This window comes from Rhinolophus ferrumequinum, chromosome 9, assembly GCF_004115265.2.
Source record: "Rhinolophus ferrumequinum isolate MPI-CBG mRhiFer1 chromosome 9, mRhiFer1_v1.p, whole genome shotgun sequence".
Taxonomy (NCBI): domain Eukaryota; kingdom Metazoa; phylum Chordata; class Mammalia; order Chiroptera; family Rhinolophidae; genus Rhinolophus; species Rhinolophus ferrumequinum.
The window spans coordinates 51369703-51390599 of record NC_046292.1 but is presented as its reverse complement, the minus strand read 5'-3'; the positions used below and the strand labels follow the sequence as shown (position 1 = coordinate 51390599).

General features: G+C 34.5%; 1 protein-coding gene across 1 annotated transcript in view; it reads right to left on the bottom strand.

Moving 5' to 3' along the window:
- LRRC7 (leucine rich repeat containing 7) overlaps positions 1-20897 on the bottom strand; it is a 364327-nt gene that overhangs the window by 254972 nt on the left and 88458 nt on the right. The window contains 1 exon segment of the mRNA XM_033115988.1: positions 4823-4940. Coding sequence (XP_032971879.1) covers positions 4823-4940 — 118 coding nt within the window.

Below are 20897 nucleotides of genomic sequence, written 5' to 3'. Positions count from 1 at the left end.
TTTCAGAAATATAATGTAGAACGAAAAACTTGCAAAACAATATGTACAATGTATTAATTAGCACTTCACTGAAATTTTAAACACACTAACTCTGAGAGGGAGGAAGTGGGAAGGGAGGAGGATGAGAAGTTACAAGTTTCTGTTATGTTTTATCTACTTGAAAAAAAAAAACTAGAGTGTGATATATATAATAAGTGCTAATATTTTAATCTCATGTTAAGCATATTGCTGTGTCCTATTATTTCTTTCACGCTTAAAATGTTTAATAGCTTGAAATTAAGAGTACATAAACACTTTAATGTAACTGTTGAATGTTTTTAATAATAAACTAAGTTTTGAATGATGAGTAAGATTGAACCAGGTGAAAGAGGTGTGCGAAAGGTGATTTAGGCTGAGAAAATAACATAGTCACGGAGATGGTGAAACAGCATTAAATATTTGAGGCAACTCTTCAGTTTCTAGACCATAAGGTTAAAAAGTGCTAATCATCTTTGTGAGGTGGGCAGATGAAATGCAAGTGTAGATGGAGGTCAATTGTGGGGACTTTTAGTGCTCTGTTCGGGAACCTACATTCTATCCTAGACCAACTGAAATATCTTAAGTAGGAGAGTAACCTAACCACATTTGCAATTTAGAAAGAGTGATAAAGCTCCTTTGTGGAAGATGGGTTTGTGAATGTTTGCAGCAATTAATGGGGCTGGGGACACCGATTAGGAGGTGATTTAAGCAGTCTAGGAAAAAGAAAGACAATTAAAATTGTATGGGAATGGTGAGAAGAAAACAGAGTTGACTATATTTAGAAGGTCTATTTGGCAGGATTTGGCGACTGACTGCATAGGGGAGTCAGAGGAAAGAATGAATGTTTGCATTCAATGCCTGTGTGGATGATAGTAACATTAACAAAGAACTGGATAATGGAGGAAAAGCATTTTGGGATGGATGATGAATTTGGTTTTAGATATGTTATGTTTGGGGGTGTTTGTTGACTATATCATAGCTAAGTCCAGCATGCAGTTGGCTATACCAGTCTGAAGCTGGAGGGAAGCTCAAAACTTGACATGAAGTAATCATTACCCCAAAGAACACTGATTTTAGTGGTTACTCCTTACTTATTACAATGCCATTTCTATGTTTGCCAGCATTCAGTTACACTATTTAACAAGACCCCAGTATAAGGTGAAGATACCATCCTATGTAGGGTCCCTAATGTATGTAATGTAATATAAATACACACTATATTTTTCAAAACAATGCTTCTGCATAACGGTATTCACCTGCCAAACATTTATTGAGCACCATCACGTATGCTGGAATTGTGTTAGCCACTCCACATAGAGAGATGAACAAGATAGTCCCCAATTTCAAGGGTTTCATAATCTAGTCAAATAAATAAGGATGCATAGAAATTAAATTACAGAGTGAGGTAAGTTTAAATCAAAAACATATACGAAGTATAACAGAGGAAGAAACAATTAATTCTCTGTGTATAGGGTGTCAGGAAAATTTCCAAGAATAATGACATCTAAAACGTCCTTTTAAAGGTAAAGAGGACCTACGTCTGGTTAATGAGGGACAGCAGTGGGGAGGAAGGAATATTTTGAGCGAGAAAATAGTGTGGTTCCTTGTGTCGCAAGTAAACAGTTGATGCATTTGGGAATTACCTGGGGATGGCATGGAAGGGAGAAGGGTTGGCTGGAATGGCTAGAGAGGTAGTTGAAAGCTATTCACACAAATTATGTAGATACTTTCCTGAACACAACAGTCGTTTATTTAAAGGTTTTAATATAAAACAGTACCTTTGAATTATGGAAGGAAAAAATGGTGAATCAGGAGGGCAGGTGGAAGAATTGGAAATGAAAAGTAAAGACTGGAGGCCACATGGATGACCAAGATCAGGTTTAAACTCAGCGTCCAAGTGAATTAGTTTCATCATAAGGCGTCACTCATCAACTTCACACACATTTCAGGCAAATTTTTTACCTAGATTGACTAGTAGTTAAATGAGCCTCTGTCTCAAAATAAACATTTTCTATTTTCTGCTCCTAAATACTCATACTAATACTAAATACTAATACTGATATTCTCTCATGATACGTTGTCTCATGTCTTGACTCTTTTTCCACCAGAACTCTAAGGCTGACACTGCACTTAATTTCTGGTCTCTGCTCCTTCTTCACTTGACAGATTCCCAAAGAATATATTATGCTCCTCAGTAATTGTCAACGTCTCTGCCATAGAATTCAGTGACAGCATTTTTAGGTATGGTTTTCTGAAAGGGGTGATGTGTTGACATCTTTTGCTGTAACTTCTGGCAATGGCTCATATATCATCATGCTCACCAAAACTTTTATACTGTGCTGACTTTGCAGAATGGCTTGCCATGTCTTGCATGTCTATGTGCATAAATGTTTCCAGGACATAGAGATCCTAAATATGGCTAAAAGTCCCTAAATAATACTCACAAGGACTTCTAAGGATGCTCACAGATTTACTTCTAAGCTGAAGAAGTAGAACTTGCAATTCACTTCCTGGCAACAAAATTTTGTGATGCAAAAGGGCTACTAAGAGATAATTATAGTGCTCACAGAAATCTCTTATTTCTCAGGAGTTTTGTGTTTGTATTCGGTGATGATTTTTTTCTGACCCTCTTTAAAAATAAGATAGATTTTATGTGGACTCTGCAGCCCAACCTTTCTAAAGGTCAATGGATGTAATATATTTGGCTATATGATATTTCTCAGAAATTGTAAGTTGAAAATAGCATTTGATGTGTGAATGTATATAAATACTGGGGGTGCCCCCAAAATGTATACAAGTAGACACTTTGGTCAATGTTGCTCAAGCATTAGTTCCCAGTAATCAGAAGTGTCTGGATGCTGACGGTAACCACTTTGAGCACAGCTTGTAATTAATTGCAGAAGTCAAACATGACTTGTATTCATCTTTGTTATGGGTACATATTGAATATTACAATTTTAATAGTTTTTCCTTTCTTAAAATGTGTATACATTTTTTGGTACCCTCTGTATATAAGCAGTATTAATTATTACTCAAGTACAGAAATACCAATCCATATAAATGTGTGACCTGTAAATCCAACTGCAAAAGAATAAAGGTAGGCCTAATATCATCTTTAAATGGGCCTTAATCTAATTGGTGTTCTCTTTCTATGTCTGCATAAGGTCTTTTTAAAATTGTTTTCCTGAAAACCCTCTAAGTGGTAAACCAAGTTGGTATAGAAGAATGTGTGTGCATTCCCCGTTTGCATTCTTACTGTTTTCTTCAAATGAAATGCTCTCCTTTATTCTGATACTACTGTGCTTCATGGAAATCCTCAGCTTATATCCTTTACTGGAACTCTCCCCTAATACTAAAGCAGTCTCAATTAATCTTCCTACTCTCTAAGAATTCACAAGTGTAATTAGTGCCAAATAACGGAGCAACTCGTTGTATAGTGTTTTATGACATTCACTGATTATTTAGTCTTATCTTTCCAGTGACACTGTAAACTTCTCTAGGACTCTCATGGACTTAAACTGAAGATATCTTAATAGTCATTCACACTGGTACATTTCAACAAATGTCCCATGTTCATCCAGCAGAGCCATTAATTCATGATTCATTTAATAACTATTTGTTGAGCTCCTACAATGTGCCAATCACTGTTTTAGGCAATACAGATATACCAGTAATGAAAACAACAACAACAACATTGAGACATCACTGAATTTTAATAGTAATAGGAGTAATAGGAGTCCTCCTAGTAATAGGAGACTCCTAGTAATAGGAGTCTGGACAATATACATAAATGATTTAAATATATAGTATGTCAGTTTCTCATAAATGTCATTAAGAAAATAAAACTGGAAAGAGAAATATGGTCTGCTTCTAGTGGCTGTTAACAAAAAAGATCTTAGTTGTAAGCAGGATGTTCCAGGATTTCTTAGAAATGTCAATTTAATGTGGTTAATAGAGGTTTTCCTGGTGGTTCTTAACAAAACAGATTAATTTAAGATCCGATTTACCTAGAATGTCAAGCCAATCCTACCTAACTTCGATTTGATTTTTTTTTTAGGGTACTTAAATTAGTCTTTTACCTTTAAAAAATAGATTTATTGAAGTATGATTGATACACAAAGAACTGTACATATTTAATATGTGCAATTTGACAAGTTTGGACATAATACAAACACCAATGACAGCATCACCACAATCAAGCTTATAGATATAGCCAATACCTCCCAGAGTTTCCCTGTGTCCCCTTGTTGGTTTTGCTTTTCATCTTTTGTTTTTTGCTCTGTGTGTGTGTGTGTGTGTGTGTGAAAAACACTTTATGTGTGTTACCCTCTTAACAAATGTTGAAGTTCACAATGCTATGTTGTTAATTATAGACACTATTTTTAATATCAAACATATCTCCAAATCAATTATAATGTCTTGAAGAAAGGATCTATGTTTTCCATTTTTATATAAATTGCTCCTGCCTCTCCACCCCACATACTGAGAATGAGGAAAATAAGCAGTTTAAGGCAGTAAAATATTCTGGAAAAGATTAAATAACATCTGAATGCAGAGGTAAATAAGAGGTAAACATCTGAATGCAGAGGTAAATCTGAGCATGTCAGGCACACTAGCGAGAGAAGGGGAGAGAGGTCTTCTGTCTTTGACTTATCAATTAAGATTTAACTTTGCAATAAAATTAACTTAGAGTTGTAACAAAATCAGAGGAAAAGTGTTATATCATTTGCTAAGAGAAAACATTAAAGCATATTTTCAGTAAAAAAAAAAATTCAAGTTATTTAGAGATGAGATGAAATCTTACCATTTTTACTGATGTCGAGTTCTTTAAGATTAACTAAACTAGCAATAGTGGTTGGCAGATTTGAAAGGTCATTATCAGGAATACTTAGTTTTCGTAGAGCTTGACAGTTGAACAATTGCTGTAAAAAACATAATGATTGATTAGATCTCAATTTGGTTAAATCCATTCATATGTCAACTCAGTAATAAAATTCAATTCACCATCTCTATAAACGTGGTAGTAAAGGGCCAGCTCTAAAATCTCACCTTCTTTCACACCCATACTCGAGATTGTTTTCAGAATGTTTCACATTCCATCCCCATGTTAGTGCCTCACTTTTTTCTGCTACCCAGATTCAACCCAAGGTATTCTACTTTTCCTCCTTCTGTTTACCATTAACGTTTGATTTGCCAATGATCTTACAGATATTCTTTTCTTTGAAAAAAACTGGAGTTATCTCTTTTTCTTCCATTCCCACCGCTATTAGGATTATCTTAATTTTCTTTTCCTGCAACTGTTTATCTTAGGATTATTTCTTATTTAACCCCGACACACACACTGATGCATAGACATCTAGTAAACCAACCATTCAAACTCTGATATTTGGTGAAAAAAATCACTAATGATTGGTTCATTTCTGCCATCAGGCCAAAGTACTGGGTGGGGAAGAATCAAGTGTTAAAACAATGGTTCTCAAACCCAGCATGCTTACAATCACCGGTGGGCGGAGGTGTTGTTTAATATGTGGATTCTTGAGCCTACCCAAAGAAGGACCAATACCCTGGGTCTGGGATAGAAGACAAAATCTGTATTTTTAACAAGCATTCTACTGCGCTGGTTATTTTAATGTAGGTGTTTCCAGTACCATATTTTGGGAAACAGTAAGATTTTTTTTAGCTATGTCCATCTCCTCTTGACTACTCAAGATAGGAACAGCTTGGACAGAATTTTTATTCATTTCTGGAAGAATTATCTTAATGACATCTTTTCTGTTTGACATTTCTAATTGTGTTTTGCTAAATTTCTACAGATAAAGTCTCTGGTATCCATGACGATGCAATTGGCCCAGCATATATTTAACTTCCTCTTGTTCTTACATGTAATTCATTATTTATAGGCAAAAACAATGTAGCACATGGTTGGTATTTCTTAACTCATTAGCTTTTAAAAAATAGCTACCTAAGATGAAATATACAGTTTCTTGCTTTTGGTTAGTCATTTTGGACTCCTTACAAAGATTATTTGCAATACATCATGTAGTGCTAGAATTGCAAATATTGCTACTTTTTAAATACAAGCTATAAAAAGGAACTGTGATGGATACTTTTTACTAACTACTAATTTTCTCTTAAAAAATAGAAAAACAAACACAAAAAATAGAAAAACAGATGTCTACATACACTCATAGTGCAAGTTAATTTAAATTTTTGTCCAGTCTATATCGTCCTGTAAGGATCATTCATCTGTATGCAGGGTGGTAAGTTATAAATTCATGGATTTAAAAAAATAAATTGCCTCATGCCTGCTGTTGGTAAGATATACTATTATTTAGTCTGATTACTATAACAATAATTTCCAAAAAAGAGTTTTTTTTGAAATTCAAGTCTCATAATCTCAACTAAATTCTCAATTTCCTTCAGGAATTAAAAGAGGTTCCTGTATTCTTCTCCAACTTTAAATGAAGCCACGCCAGGAACAAAAGATATAGAAACTCCTGAACACCCTATTATAGAAAGAATCCAAGACCTCTCTGGTATAGAGGTGAAGAGCATGACATTTCAAATTATACTGTTTTGGGTCCAATCCCTACTCATCTACTTATTAGCTCTATGATCTTGGGCAAGTTACCTAACATCTCTGAATCCTATCAATTTCCCTATCTGTAAAATGGGAACAATAATATTACCTAACTTGACGGGTTATTGATAGCATTAAATGAGTAAATATATTTCATCAATTGTAAGTCCTACATTGTTTCACATATTAACATCTTTGATATTAGGGATGCATCTTACAATTAAGAGTAAGTTATAATTTTTAAGGAATGTTTCTTTCTAAGTGTTACTACAATAATGATGTGTATAAATAACCAATGGCCTTGATTTGATAAAATGAATTACTTGTGAGCGTGCAAAACTGTGTGATTGTCACATAGTAAGAGTTGATAACTATTAGCCATTATTAATATTTAACTACATGAATACCGAGGCACATTTATATAATTAATCTATTTCTTACTTGTCTAGATGATGAGGTTTTGAAGGTAGGAGTCATATCTAATTCACCTTGTTATCAACCTGTGTTACCTTTGTATGTACCACAGTCACTAGCACAGTATCTTGTATGTACCACATGCTTAATAAATACTGGGGGTGCCAAAAAAAAAATATATATATATATATATATATAAGTGGATGCTTTGGTTAACGTTGCTCAAGCAGTAATTTGCCGTAATCAGAAGTGTCTAGACACTGATGGTAACCACTTTGAGCACCTCTTGTATTTGCAGAAGTCAAACATGCCTTGTGAATTCATCTTTTGTTATCAGTATATATTGAGTATTACAATTTTAATACAGGTTTCCTTTCTTAAAATGTGTATACATTGTTCTGGTACCCTCTGTATATTTGAATGTATACTTAGATAAGTAAAGGGAAAATGAGGAGAGTGCTGAGTTGTCGCTGAATGTGGTACTTTTCTGTTTTGGCAGTTTCATAGAGGTAAAAATCTCAGCGGAATCTAATTTCATAAACAAAGCAGCGAACTTTTGAATATGAATCATGATGTCTATAAATTGAAAAGAAATTAAAAAGACATTGTAATGATTCTTTCAAGATGCAAATTTTGAATGAAAACAAAGTGAAGGAAGATTACGAAATAGCTGTAATTCTTCAACATAGTATAAAATAGCAAATATAATTAATTGCTAATTAGAGTAAGACTGTTAATGGTTATAGTTATCTTGCCTTTCATTTGCTAATGATATTTCCCACTTCAAAAAAGATGAGATTGTTTTTAGTTTAAAAATATTTGTGTACTAAAGTGTTCTTTTACTTAGGCTAATGGAAGTTATTTAACTCTCATAGAAAATAGTTTGAGAAGAGTATGCAATTCAAATTACTGACTCAAAAAATTAATAGTTAGGTGTTTTCTAAGAGTGATGATACAAAAGAGAATGGCCTGAGGATTGAGAATAAAAGCATATTTAGAGCTAAAATGTATATTCTAAAAGGTATTATTCATTCATTACTGGAAAACCATTAATTGATACACATTACAAACTAAACACTATGTCAAGTGCAAGGGACACTAAGTGAACGAGACATAACAGCTGAGCTCAGACTACTTACAATTTAATATTAGACAATAAATTAAACACACAATGTGAAAAAATGGTGCCAAGGTAAACATCAGATGTGATAAAAACACACAGATAAGATATCTGCACCAGATTATGTGGATGATGGTGGTGAGTTTGACTCATGAAAGTCAAACTTGAAAGAGTGAGGAAAAAATGGATTACCCAAAAGCCAGCACAAGTAAGCAGATGAAGACCAAAGAGGGATAATGTTGCACCTTTTTTGTAGCATCCAAAGACATTCCCAGTTCAACAAATTTATAAATCAAACTAGTTTTGGACATTTGCCTGATAGTATAAGGAGACTTGGATCTTGAAGTGAAGATCCAAGAGTATATAACTTCTAACGCATTTCAAATAAATTTACTGAATATCCATTATAAGCTATGGTCTACATTTAGCACTGAAGATAAAGACATGAAGAGATATCATCAATTTCTGTTTTCAGCAGTATGGTGGACTAAATATTCAAAGAAAAACCTTTCAGTATAGCAAAACTACTCTCTCTCTCTCTCTCTCTCTCTCTCTCTCTCAATGGACAACTGAGCTCTGGCTGTAAAGTACAGGAATTCCTCAAATTCCAGAACAACAAGTTAATACTAACACATAGAGTCAAGTAGGTCTGTATTTAGCTTTTACTCTGTTGGTATCTATTGGTCACTGGTGGCTGAAAGCTGGTATTTTTTAGCAAGTGAAAGGATAGAAGACTGCCTGGGGTCTGAATGAAGTGGGAGACTGGCTTAGAGACCACTCCATATAGAGTTGGTGTCTATATGAACAGAGTCCTTCAGAAGTCAGTGGGGGAATACATGCCTTTCTCAGTTTTGTCTCTGAGTAAACTGAGTGGAAAGAAAACAAATAAAAGGAAGAAGAAAGAAAGGGGAGAGAAAGAAAGAAAGAAAGAAAGAAGAAAGAAAGAAAGAAAGAAAGAAAGAAAGAAAGAAAGAAAGAAAGAAAGAAAGAAAGAAAGAGATATCTTGATTGCATATATATATATATATACATATATATATATATATATATATATATATATATATATAGAGAGAGAGAGAGAGAGAGAGAGAGAGAGAAATAAGAAAGATGAAGAAAAAAGAAAGAAAGGAAAGGAAAGGATGGATGGAAAGAAGAAAAAACGGAGGGAGGGAAGGAAAGGAGAAAAGAAAGAAAAGGAAGAAATAATAATAGTAGCAACAACAATAATAGAACAGAAAGAAAAATGAAATTAATCCTCTAGGGATTACCTACTATGTTTCTCCGAAAATAAGACCTAGCCGGATGATCAGCTAATGCGTCTTTTGGAGCAAAAATTAATACAAGACCCTGTCTTATTTTACTATAATATAAGACTGGGTCAATATAATATAATATAATATAATATAATATAATATAATATAATATAATATAATATAATATAATATAATACAATATAATATAATACAATACAATATAATACCAGGTCTTATATTAATTTTTGCTCCAAAAGATGCATTAGAGCTGATTGTTCGGCTAGGTCTTATTTTCAGGGTAACACGGTATTTATTATATTATATTATATTATATTATATTATATTATATTATATTATATTATACCCGGTATTATATTATGTTATGTTATGTTATATTATATTAGAACCAGTCTTATATTACAATAAAATAAGACCGGATCATATATTAATTTTTGCTCCAAAAGATGCATTAGAGCTGATTGTCCATCTAGGTCTTATTTTCGGGGATACATGGTACCAACCACAAACCTAACTTCCCTTGAGTTAGGGACAGAATTGCCAGTGTTTATGCGACTCCCTAAAACCCAATCCAGAGTTTCAGGTGGTTCTGTGTTAGTATTGCCCCCAAGTGCCTGGTAGAAGTAAACACAAATCTCCTCTGACGCAATAAACTTTAAATCCAGGCCTCAATGAAGTCCCACAAATAAAGTTCCAATAAACATGAAGTCATCAAAAAAATAAACCACTAAATATATGACTAAAAAATTGACCTGAATGAGATGTAAAAGAACAAATAATCTTGCTGCAGAATATGCAGATATTAGAATTATAAAATACAAAGTACAAAATATATGCATTTAATATGTTTAAAGAAATAAAAGTGGAATTTGAAAGCATGGTGATAAAATAAGAGACTATTAAAGAGAGCTTAGTAGATGAGGAGATTAAACATTGCTGGAGAAAATAATAGCGAATGAGATGGTAAAAAGAAATTAGCTGAATGTAACATGAGAGACAAGGAGATGAAAAATAGAAAAGACTGGTTAAATCACATGAAAGAGTGAAGATCTTTTTGAAATTCTAGGAAAAGTTTGTAGAGAAAGAGGATGAAGTGCTGAGGAATTCCAGAAACATCTTCAGATTGAGAAAATTTAACAAATTCTAAACAAGATAAAAGTAATTGCAGAGTATCAAAGGCAATAGATCTTGACATTGTCAGAGAGAAGAGATTATTTTCAAATGACTGAGAATGAGAAATGCAGAGAACTTAATTTAAGCAATGATTCGTTAGATATTATTGTTAAGAACTGAGAGCAAATTATAGCTTTTTTTAAGGAAAAGGGCAAAGTGACTTAATTTTAGATAAAGACAAACTGAATTTACCACCAAGAGACTTTCACTAAAGCAGCTGTCAAAAGGTATCTTTCTGGAAGAAGGCAAATGACCCTTGCGGAGAGGTCTGAGTTGCAAGAAGGAATAGCAATAAAATGTATTTTTTTAAAGGAAACATTTGGTTAAATCTAAACAAACATCAAATATATAAAATGATTAACAAAATGTCTAACTGTGGAATAAAAACATCAGCGTAGATCAAAACAGTATAGAAATGGCATAAAGATATAGATAGATGAATGGAACAGAATTGAGAGCCCCAAAATGGACCCTTATATATTGACAACTAATACTTGACTAGGGAACCATAAAGATACAATGGGGGAAAGGATTGCCTCTTCAATAAATGGTGTTGAAAACCTGGATAACCACATATAGAAGAATAAAATTGGACCCTATCTTATACCACTCACAAAAATTAACTGAAAATGGATTAAAGACTTAAAAGTAAGATCCAAAACTGTAGAACTACTCGAAGAAAGCAGGGAAAAGCTCTTGGACATTGGTCTTGGCAAATATTATTTAGCTATGAAACCAAACACACAAGCAATAAAAGCAAAAGTAAGCAAATGGGACTGCATAAAACTAAACTGTGAACAGAATAAGAAACAATCAATAAAATAAAAATGCAACCTATGGAATGGGAGAAAATATTTCCAAGCCATTTATTTGATAAAGGTTTACTATTCAAAATATACAGAGGGTGCCAAAAAAAAATGTATATACATTTTAAGAGAGGAAAACTGTATTTAAATTGTAATACTCAATATATACCGGTAACAAAAGATGAATACAAGTCATGTTTGACTTCTGCAATTACAAGCAGTGCTCAAAGTAGTTACTATCTGTGTCCAGATACTTCTGATATGGCGAATTACTGCTTGAGTAGCGTTGACCAAAGTGTCCACTTGTATACATTGTTTTAGTACCCCTGGTATAAGAAACTCATAGAACTCAATAATGAATAAACAAAAACAAAACAAATTGATTAAAAAACGGATAAAGGATTTGAATAGATACCTTTCAAAAGAAGACATATAAATGGCCAACAGGTATATGAAAAGATGCTTGACATAACTAATTTTCTGGGAAATGCAAATCAAAACCACAATGAGATATCACCTCTCACCTGTTAGAATGACTATCATCAAAAAGACAATAACAAGTGTTGGCAAGGCTGTGGAGAAAATGGAACTCTTATGTACTGTTGGTGGAAATGTAAATTGGTATATCCACTATGGAAAACAGCATGGAGTTTCCTCAGAAAATTAAAAATAGAACTGCCATATGATGCAGAAATCCCACTTCTGGGTAAATATCCAAAGGAAATGAAAACATTATCTTGAAGAGATATCTGTGCACCCCATATTTATTGCAGTATTATTCACAAGAGCCAAGACACGGAAACAATCTAAGTGTCCACCAAGAGATGAATGGATAAAGAATATGTGAAATACATATAATACAGAATATTTTAGCCATAAAATGAAAGACATTCTGCCACTTATGACAACATGATGGACCTTTAGGGCATTATGCTAAATGAAATATGAGAGACAGTGAAAGACTGTTTGTATGTAGATATAAAAAAGTCAACTTCATAGAAATAGACAGTTGAATATTGGTTGGCAGGGGCTGAGGTGGTGGGAGAAATGGCAAGATGTTTGTCAAAGGGGACACATTCTGAGCTCTAAATAAAGAAGATCTGGGGACCTAATGCATAGCATGAGGACTATTATTATCAATACTGTGTTGTTTCTTGAAAGTTTTTAAGAAAGCAGATTTTAAATGTTATCAACATATACACACAAATCATTATGTGAAGGGATGGAGACGTGGTACCTTATTAACTTATTCTGGTAATTATTTTGCAATAGATACATATATCTAATCATCATACTGTACACCTTAAACTTACATATAAGTTAATAATATTGCAATAAAGCTGGGGAAAAATCCACGTGGAACTAAAATTCTGAATAACAAAGGCATATGTATCAGAAAAAAAGATAAGCAGATTAAACACATTCTCAGAGTTTTGCATTGTTTGGGAGGAGGGTAAAGATACTGATTAATTTTAGATTAAAGTTAAATGTGCATGTTAAAATTGCTAGGGTAACAACTGAAGAAATAGAAATGAGATGTATAATTTCCTAGCAGATAGAGGCAAAATAAATGAAATGAGATAAAGAGAAAAAAATATCTTTAATAAATATAATAGAAAAGAAGTAAATACTTTGGAGAAACAAGATAGATAAAAATGAAAAATAGAGTGGAATAAATTAATGCAAATATACCAATAGTTACCATAAATAAATATGGATTAATTTCTCCAATTTAAAAACAAGGATTATCAGAGTGCATAAAATTAAAGATAGGCTATCTCCTATTACCAGGGGTGGACCTAAAATTTGAGGGAAAAATGATTAAACTAGCAAAATTAACTAAAAGGAAGTTTATGCAGCAATACTGTTTTAAAGCAACATGCAATACTAGAGAGAGAGTGACATATTAATAAACACTTCAGCTCATCAGGAATATATTATTCTAAACATGTATGCACCTAGTATCATAGCCTTAAAATATTTAAAGAGAAATTAGGCATATCTACAAAGAGATATTCTAAATCTACTATCCTAATAGGGTATTTTAACACATTTCTCTCAATAATTGATTAAAAGCAGACAGAAATAGAAGAAAAGCTATAGGAAGAATTGATGGCCACAACTGGTTTTAGTGGACACATATAGAACACTGAACTTGACTGATACCGAGTGCTTTTTTTTTAAGGCAAATAAGAAAAAACTTTCGATTAACCATGTACTAAACATAAAGGAAGTCTCAACAAACTTCAAAAAATTACTAATAAAATGACCAAATTCTTGGTCCATGATGTGATTAAATTACTAACCAAAAGATAACTTTAAAAGCTTTTATAGTTGGAGATATATATATTATATATATATATAAAATATATTATATATATATATACATATATATATGTTAATTTAATAATTGATGGGTCAAGAGAAAACCATACTGAAAATTTAAAAAATACAAGCAAGTGACAATAAAACATTACAGGTTAAAAACGACAGGATATAGCTAGAGTTACTGGGAGTAAATTGTAGCCTGAAAAGCTTATATTAGAAAAGAAAAAAGGAGTGAGAACAATGTATTAGCATGCAACTTAAGAAGACAGAAAAAAAGAACAGAATGTGAAAGGAAGAAACAAGAAAGAAAAGAGTTCCTCACGACAGTATATGAAGTAGGAAGGATAGAGATTCTGAAACAAGCATCAAATTGGGAGCTCTTCAAGAGATGAACCATATCTTTGATGGGTCATTGCATGTATCTTATAATTGTTTTTGTCATTTAAAATTTTTATGGTGCAATACTCAACACAAGAGTGTATGGGATATGTAGGCTCTTTGAAAATTTGACAATAAAACAAGGACCCGTATTCCTCAGTCCAGCTTTGGAAAGCTACTTGATGTCTTTCCCAATCGTGTCCCTTTGTCTTACTCGACCCATCGAGAGGCAACTGATTTCTGGAATTAATAAAATTCCCTTTTTTTCTGTTTACTATATGTTTACCACAGGTCTAGCAATCCTAAAAACACATATTTAGATTTGTCTGTTTATCTTTGTATGCATAGAATAATATTGTATGCTTTCTTCTGCAAGTTGACTTTTTCCATTCAATATTATGTTGTTACCATCTTGATGTACAAAATCTATTCATTCGTTTTTACTACGTTATGCTTCATAGAACGCAATTTTCTTATATATTCTACTGTTCATAGACTTTTGAGTTGATTCCAATTTTTCCAATATGAACAACACTGCTAAGAACATTCTTAAATATATCTGCTAGTGCACATACACAAGTTTCTCTGAGGAGGTAGGCATAAGTTCAAATTTACTAAGTAATAGAATGGTTTTCCAATGTGGCTATAACAATTTAAATTGCCACCAACAAGGAAAAGAACTTTTATTTCTTCATACTATATTCAAAATTTGTATTTTCAGATTACTTAATTTTTTCTAGTCTGTAGAATGTAAAATGGTAATACCTTTTCCCAAATTACTAATAAAATTGAACATTTTTTTCTCGTTTTATTAATGGGAATGAGTTTGTCGCATATTTTGGATAATAATTCTTTGACAGTTGTCTCAATATATGGTTCAACTTTTCATTCTTTTTATGGTATCTTTCAATAAAAGATGTTTATAATAGTCAAATTCATCTCAGTTTTAACATGTGCAGATGTCTCCGATATTTTTTTTTTCCTGAAAGTTCTCATGCTTTGATTTGACTCATTTGGGATTCATTTTTAAGAATGATGTGAAGTGAGCATCCATTCTTTTCACTTTATAGAGGACCATTTTGAAAGCAATCATCTCTTCACTGATTTGCACAAGCTCTGCTGTACATCTGACTTCCACATAAGTATGGGTCAGTCTCTGAACTTTCTATTTCTAGTCCACTGGTCTATTTGTCCATGTCTCAGTCCAGCTGGATCAATTGCACTCTGTAACTGTGATTTGTGCTTGAGCTAAAGAAGACTGGGGAAGGAAAACGAGAGAATGGCTGGAGAAGGAAGAAAGAGCTAATCTAGGTTTTGAGAGAGGGGTAGCTCCGTGAGCAGAGGGTGAGGTGGCGAGGAAGGGTGAATTTGGAAGAGGAAGGCAGTCCAGAATGCTGTACTATGTAGGAGAAAAGACACAGGGGCCCATCAGGAATGGCAATAAATTAAAAGTGGGTATATTCTAAACTTTGTGGAGGTGAGTAGAAAATGAAGAATTTAGCCAGAATGTGAAAGAAAGAATATAAGTCTGGGCTTTATCCTACAGGAGGTGTTCAGATGATGATTTTCAGTCATTTTTGAGTCAACCTTATGGATACTATCTCCAGAAAAATACATGCATATGCACATGCACACACACACATACCTATTTGCGTCCGATTTCAAGGAACTTGCAAATCACCAGAAGCCCATGCATGGATCTGTGGACCAGGTGAAGGACCCCTGTGACAGGTCTTGACATGTTACTTCTGAATAAGCAAATGTGATCAGGTCCATCTCCTGATAATTTTTTCCCCCAGTTGTTCTCTGTTCTCTTCAGGACAAAGTCCAAATTCCTTAATATGGCAGTCAGTGCCCTTCACCTCTCCAGTTTCTCATCTTGTCATTCCCGTCCCCTGTCTCTTGCTCATACTTTGCCCTGTACTGTGCTGTGTTACCATATCTGCAGCCACACTCAGTGGCTGACAGATTCTGCACCCACCGTGCTCTTTCTCACCTTTGCCAATGCCAGCTTTCCGGCTGAAGTGTTGGTCCTCCCCACCCTGTCCCACCACCTCTCTATCCCCTTCTCCACGGTGAGATCCTCCCAACTCTGAAGTCACAGCCTAATACCAGTTTACATGCTCCACTCCTGTACTTTCATAACATTCTGTATTTATCCCTACTGAAGCCTGGATGTCCCTGCTTTGGAATTATCAGGCTGTAAACTTCTCTAGTCCCTGTAGCACCTGCAGTGTATAATGCAATGCCTGTCACATGGTACTTTCTCAGTTAACTAGTTGTTCTTCCATGAATATTTTTATGTAGAGAAGTGGCAAATAAGATGGTCGCCATTTGTTGAGTGCCTATTATATATGTGCAGGGCACTAAACTAGTTTTAAAAATATATTGTCTCTAGTTCTTGCAACAGTGTGTCAGGGAAGGTATTATTATCCTTATTTTGCAGGTGGGAAAACTCAGAAAGTTAACTTTTACAAGGCCGTATACTTAAGAAGTGCCAGAGCCAGACTTCAAATTCAATTTTGTCTGATACAAAGCCATTTCCACTGCAGAGGACCGCTCCCTCTGCACCAGCAGATCTTGCTTTGGAAAGATAACAGTGACAACTGACAACAGTTGGAGGATGCCTGGGAGGGGACAGTGAATGAGACTGGGAACCCTGAGCCACAACGGTTCCAGGGGGTATAGGAAAGAAGACTCAGACTCAATGACTACTGACAGCAAGGACCTAAATTAAAGTAAATGTGAGTATATGTTACAGCACGTTGCTAACACAGAAGTGCTATATAAATGCAAACTGTTACCATTTGTATTAGGATTTTATTATCCCTTTCATACTCTAGCGTAGAGAAATAAAGATACAATAAAAACTCCGTCAATGTGAATGACTCTATCTTAAAACAGTTCCTTAGAAAAAATATGAAATAAGCTGTTTATTTTTCCACCACAAATAAAAAAGTATCAGTTGCTTGTGAATTTTAAAAAGATAACTGCTTTTCCTGAAAAGTTTCATATAAAATCATAAATATTCAATGAGAAGGATATTGATGCCATGTGTTGGCACAAGCGGATTCCACCAGGAAAAAGGATTGTCTAATGAGTTGGCATCACTGAATGGCTGGTTTCTTAGAAGTTTTTCCTTTGAATCACCTTAAAAGTGTTCAGGGTATAGTATTTTCAAGTTTGTTTGAAAGCTGTTTCAAGGAAATAATTCTTTTGTGCACATTATAATAAAATGTTTTAAAATTCTTTAGTTTAATACAAGTGTGAATAATTATCTTTAGTTAGAAAAGAGCCAACTCAAAAACAATAGTGTAAATATGGTTTTATCTATGCACTTGGTGAAATAGTAAGCTTCTAATTATGACAGCAATCGACTCTTGTCTTTCTTTCCCTCCCTCCCTGCTTCCTTTCCAACTTTTTTCTTCCCTTCTTTTCTTCCCATCTCCCTTCCTTCCTGATGGTTTGTACTCAGAGAGCACCTCTTAAACATCTACTTCTGTACTAGCAGGCACAGCTCCAGAACCCAAAGATGAATTCACAAAGTATCCCCTTCCTCAAGTATGCAGTGGTTATAAATACAAAAATATAAAATAAAATGCAATGTAAAAAATACTAAATAAATACTATCAGAAAGAGAGAGGGCTTTGCCCATTGCATTTTAATAATAATAATAAAAAAATACCTTTCCTAGACCTTGCCTTTGACCTAGAGAATTTGTACGTGTGGATTTGCCTGCTTTTCAAAGTACTCTACACCACTCCCTCATGTTAACATCCACCCCTTAACTGTTCATAAGTCGGGATGTGACTGACTCAGAATTTTGTTTTTGAGAAACAATTGGCACTTGTGACCAGAAGCCGGCAGGTAGATGATTAGAGAACATCTAGGTGAAACATAATGAGTCTTAAGGCACTGTCAGGAGGGGTGACTCATGAGAGGAGAAATCATTAACACGGCGCCAGTAGTATATCACAGTCAAAGGAGGGAAAGTTTTGTGGTCTGACAACACTTTAAGATCTCAGAAGCAACGAAGCTGTGGGCTGACATGGGCAGTGTGGAGCTGGACAAGTGCTGGCAGCATTCAATAAGAAAAAGGCAGCCCTTATAACACCTTCTGCATTTCAGTAGCACTGAATGTGCTGCAGAGACGAGTGCTTTTCTTCCCTGCAGAAAGATGGCATCTACAATAAATACCTAGGCACTTTATCCTAGAAAACAATAAATACCACTGCTGTTACTTTTAAAATACAGATCTTTTCAGCAACAATTTGTTCAAAGGCATTCTTGAAATCATTTTTTTCCCTTTAGAACAACAAGGTTATTTTAGCATTTGTCATTGTTTAGAAGGAAGGGAATATGTCTATTTTACTGGAATAACAGCTGTTGGTTTGAATATACAAGGCATAGCACCTTACCATACACTTTCTACTTAATAACAAATGCCTTTACATTTTTAAAAATTAAAATGTTCTTTAACTTATATATCTATGGTTACTTTACTTGTAAGCAAGTTAATAACACCAAGAAGACAACTGGAAAAAGTGAAAGCTGAATATAAAAGCACATCTTAAAATGTTTAATTTTTATTGTTAATAGGCATTTGGGGCAAATTCCTGATAACTCCGCTATACATAAGACAAGCCTTAAGGCAAGTGATGCACGCGAATGTGTGAGTGTGTGCATGTGTGTGTGTGTGTGTGTGTGTGTGTGTGTGTGTGTATACGAGCACAGATATGCATTGGTTTTTTTGTTAATTACTTTTTTAGTAACTACGAGTTGGTAAAATTTTTGGTAATTGACATTTATGAAGGTTTTGGCTCTGGCTATAGACAGTAGTCAATGTGGTGTGTGAACAGTTGAGATGAATGGCATTGATATAGACTTCCATACTAGTATAAGGTGATACAACTTATATATCTATATATACAACTCATATATATATATATTTAACTTTTTGTTCAGGTCAGCAACCCAGAAAAAAGATGGCTTATGGTATAGCTGGAGTCTTTCCTCCACTTGTGGTCATAGTGGAAAGATTACCAACTTTGGAATCAGACAGACTTAACTTTGAATTTTGACTCCACCCTTAACTAGCCACATGCTACTGAGCAAGTTCCATAAATTTTCTCTAAGGCTCACATTTACCACTTAAAAAGCCCCGTTACACTGTGTTCTAGTCTTATCTTTAGCATTGCTTTCTGCCAGTCAGATTTCCCTGACCCCTCAGGAAAGCAGGATTGGTTGTCTCTCTACTGTGCTTTCGTTTGGTCTTGTATACATATTTCTATGACCCACTTTTACAAAATCATATTACAATTATTTGTGCAACAAATATTTAGTGAGATCCTAACTTTGAACCAAACAAGATTAAAGATTAAGTAGTAATAGTTTAAAGATCAAGTAGACATTGTCACATATTCTACTGTCTTCCTTCTTCAACCCTGTGTCCCTGGAATAGAGGTGGCATTCAATAAATATGTATCGAATGAACAATTGCCATAGGTTTGGTAAGTGCATTTGTAGAACTGTACACATGGTAATATGGAGCACAGAGGAGAGTTAAATCACTGTGCCAGTGAGTGCAGAATGAAGACTGTGGGAGGAGGTGACAACTGAGATGAGTTTTGAAGTAGCATAGGAGACAGAGGAAACAGCATGCGTTTAGAGGCAAGAAAGAGTTCTGTGTTTCCAGAACACTTGGTGTGAGAACAGAAGAGGTTGGAGAGGGAGGTTGTAGACAGAAAACGGGAGGCCTCGTATCAGCATAAATTCTCAGTCCTGTCTCCCCCCCCACCCCCCCACCCCCAAATTAGAGAGGAAACAGAACAGCCTCAACCGAGGTTATGGGCCTGGTCACATTTACATTTGGAAATATCACTGTCGGCTGTGTGAAGAATAAATTGGGGGAGAAAAGTGGCTTTAAGACATATCAATAAGGAGACTGTTCCATTAGTTCACTGAGAGATGGATGAGGGCCTGTCAAAGGTTCTGTGATGGAGAGCTGAGATTAGATTTAAGAAATTAGTGGCCAAATTGACAGGACTTGGCAATTGATTTGATGAGGAAGGTGAGTAAGGAGTAAGAGTAAAAGACGACAGGGTCTTGGTATTGGGACTGGATAGTCACTCAAATAAGACAGAGAATATAGGACAGGAGACAGGTTTCAAGGGGGGAAATTTGTTGAAGACAAATATTCAAATAAATCCAGAAAGCACGTATAAATCTAAAGATTGAGAAATAGGGCGTAGCTGGCAAAATCGATTTGTAAGTCTTCAGTGCGGTGGCTGAGAATGTGAGAATGGATGAATATGATCACCTAGAGAGAATGGGAAGATCAAGAAGATCCTCCCTCCTTTCCTCCCGAAGCTGTTATTGTAAAAGTCACGAATACTGCCATTTACGACTACATGGATGGATCTTGAGATCATTATGCTAAGTGAAATAAGTCAGACAGAAGAAGTCGAGAACCATGACTTCACTCATACGTGGGATATAAAACTGAAGGCAACAAAGGAACAAGACAAACAAGTAAAGAAAAAAACTCATAGACACAGACAACTGTTTAGGGGTTACGAGAGGGTAGGACGGAGGGGGTATAGGGGACCAAATATATGGTGATGGAAGGAGAACTTACTCTGAGGGATGAGCACACAATGTAATACATAGATGATGTATTATAGAATCGTACCCTTGAAACTTGCAGTTTTGTTGACTACTGTCACCCCAATACATTTTAATAGAAAAAAAATAAACTAAATAACTAAATGTTTCAAAGAAAAAAAAAAGTCACGAATGAAGCTTTACCA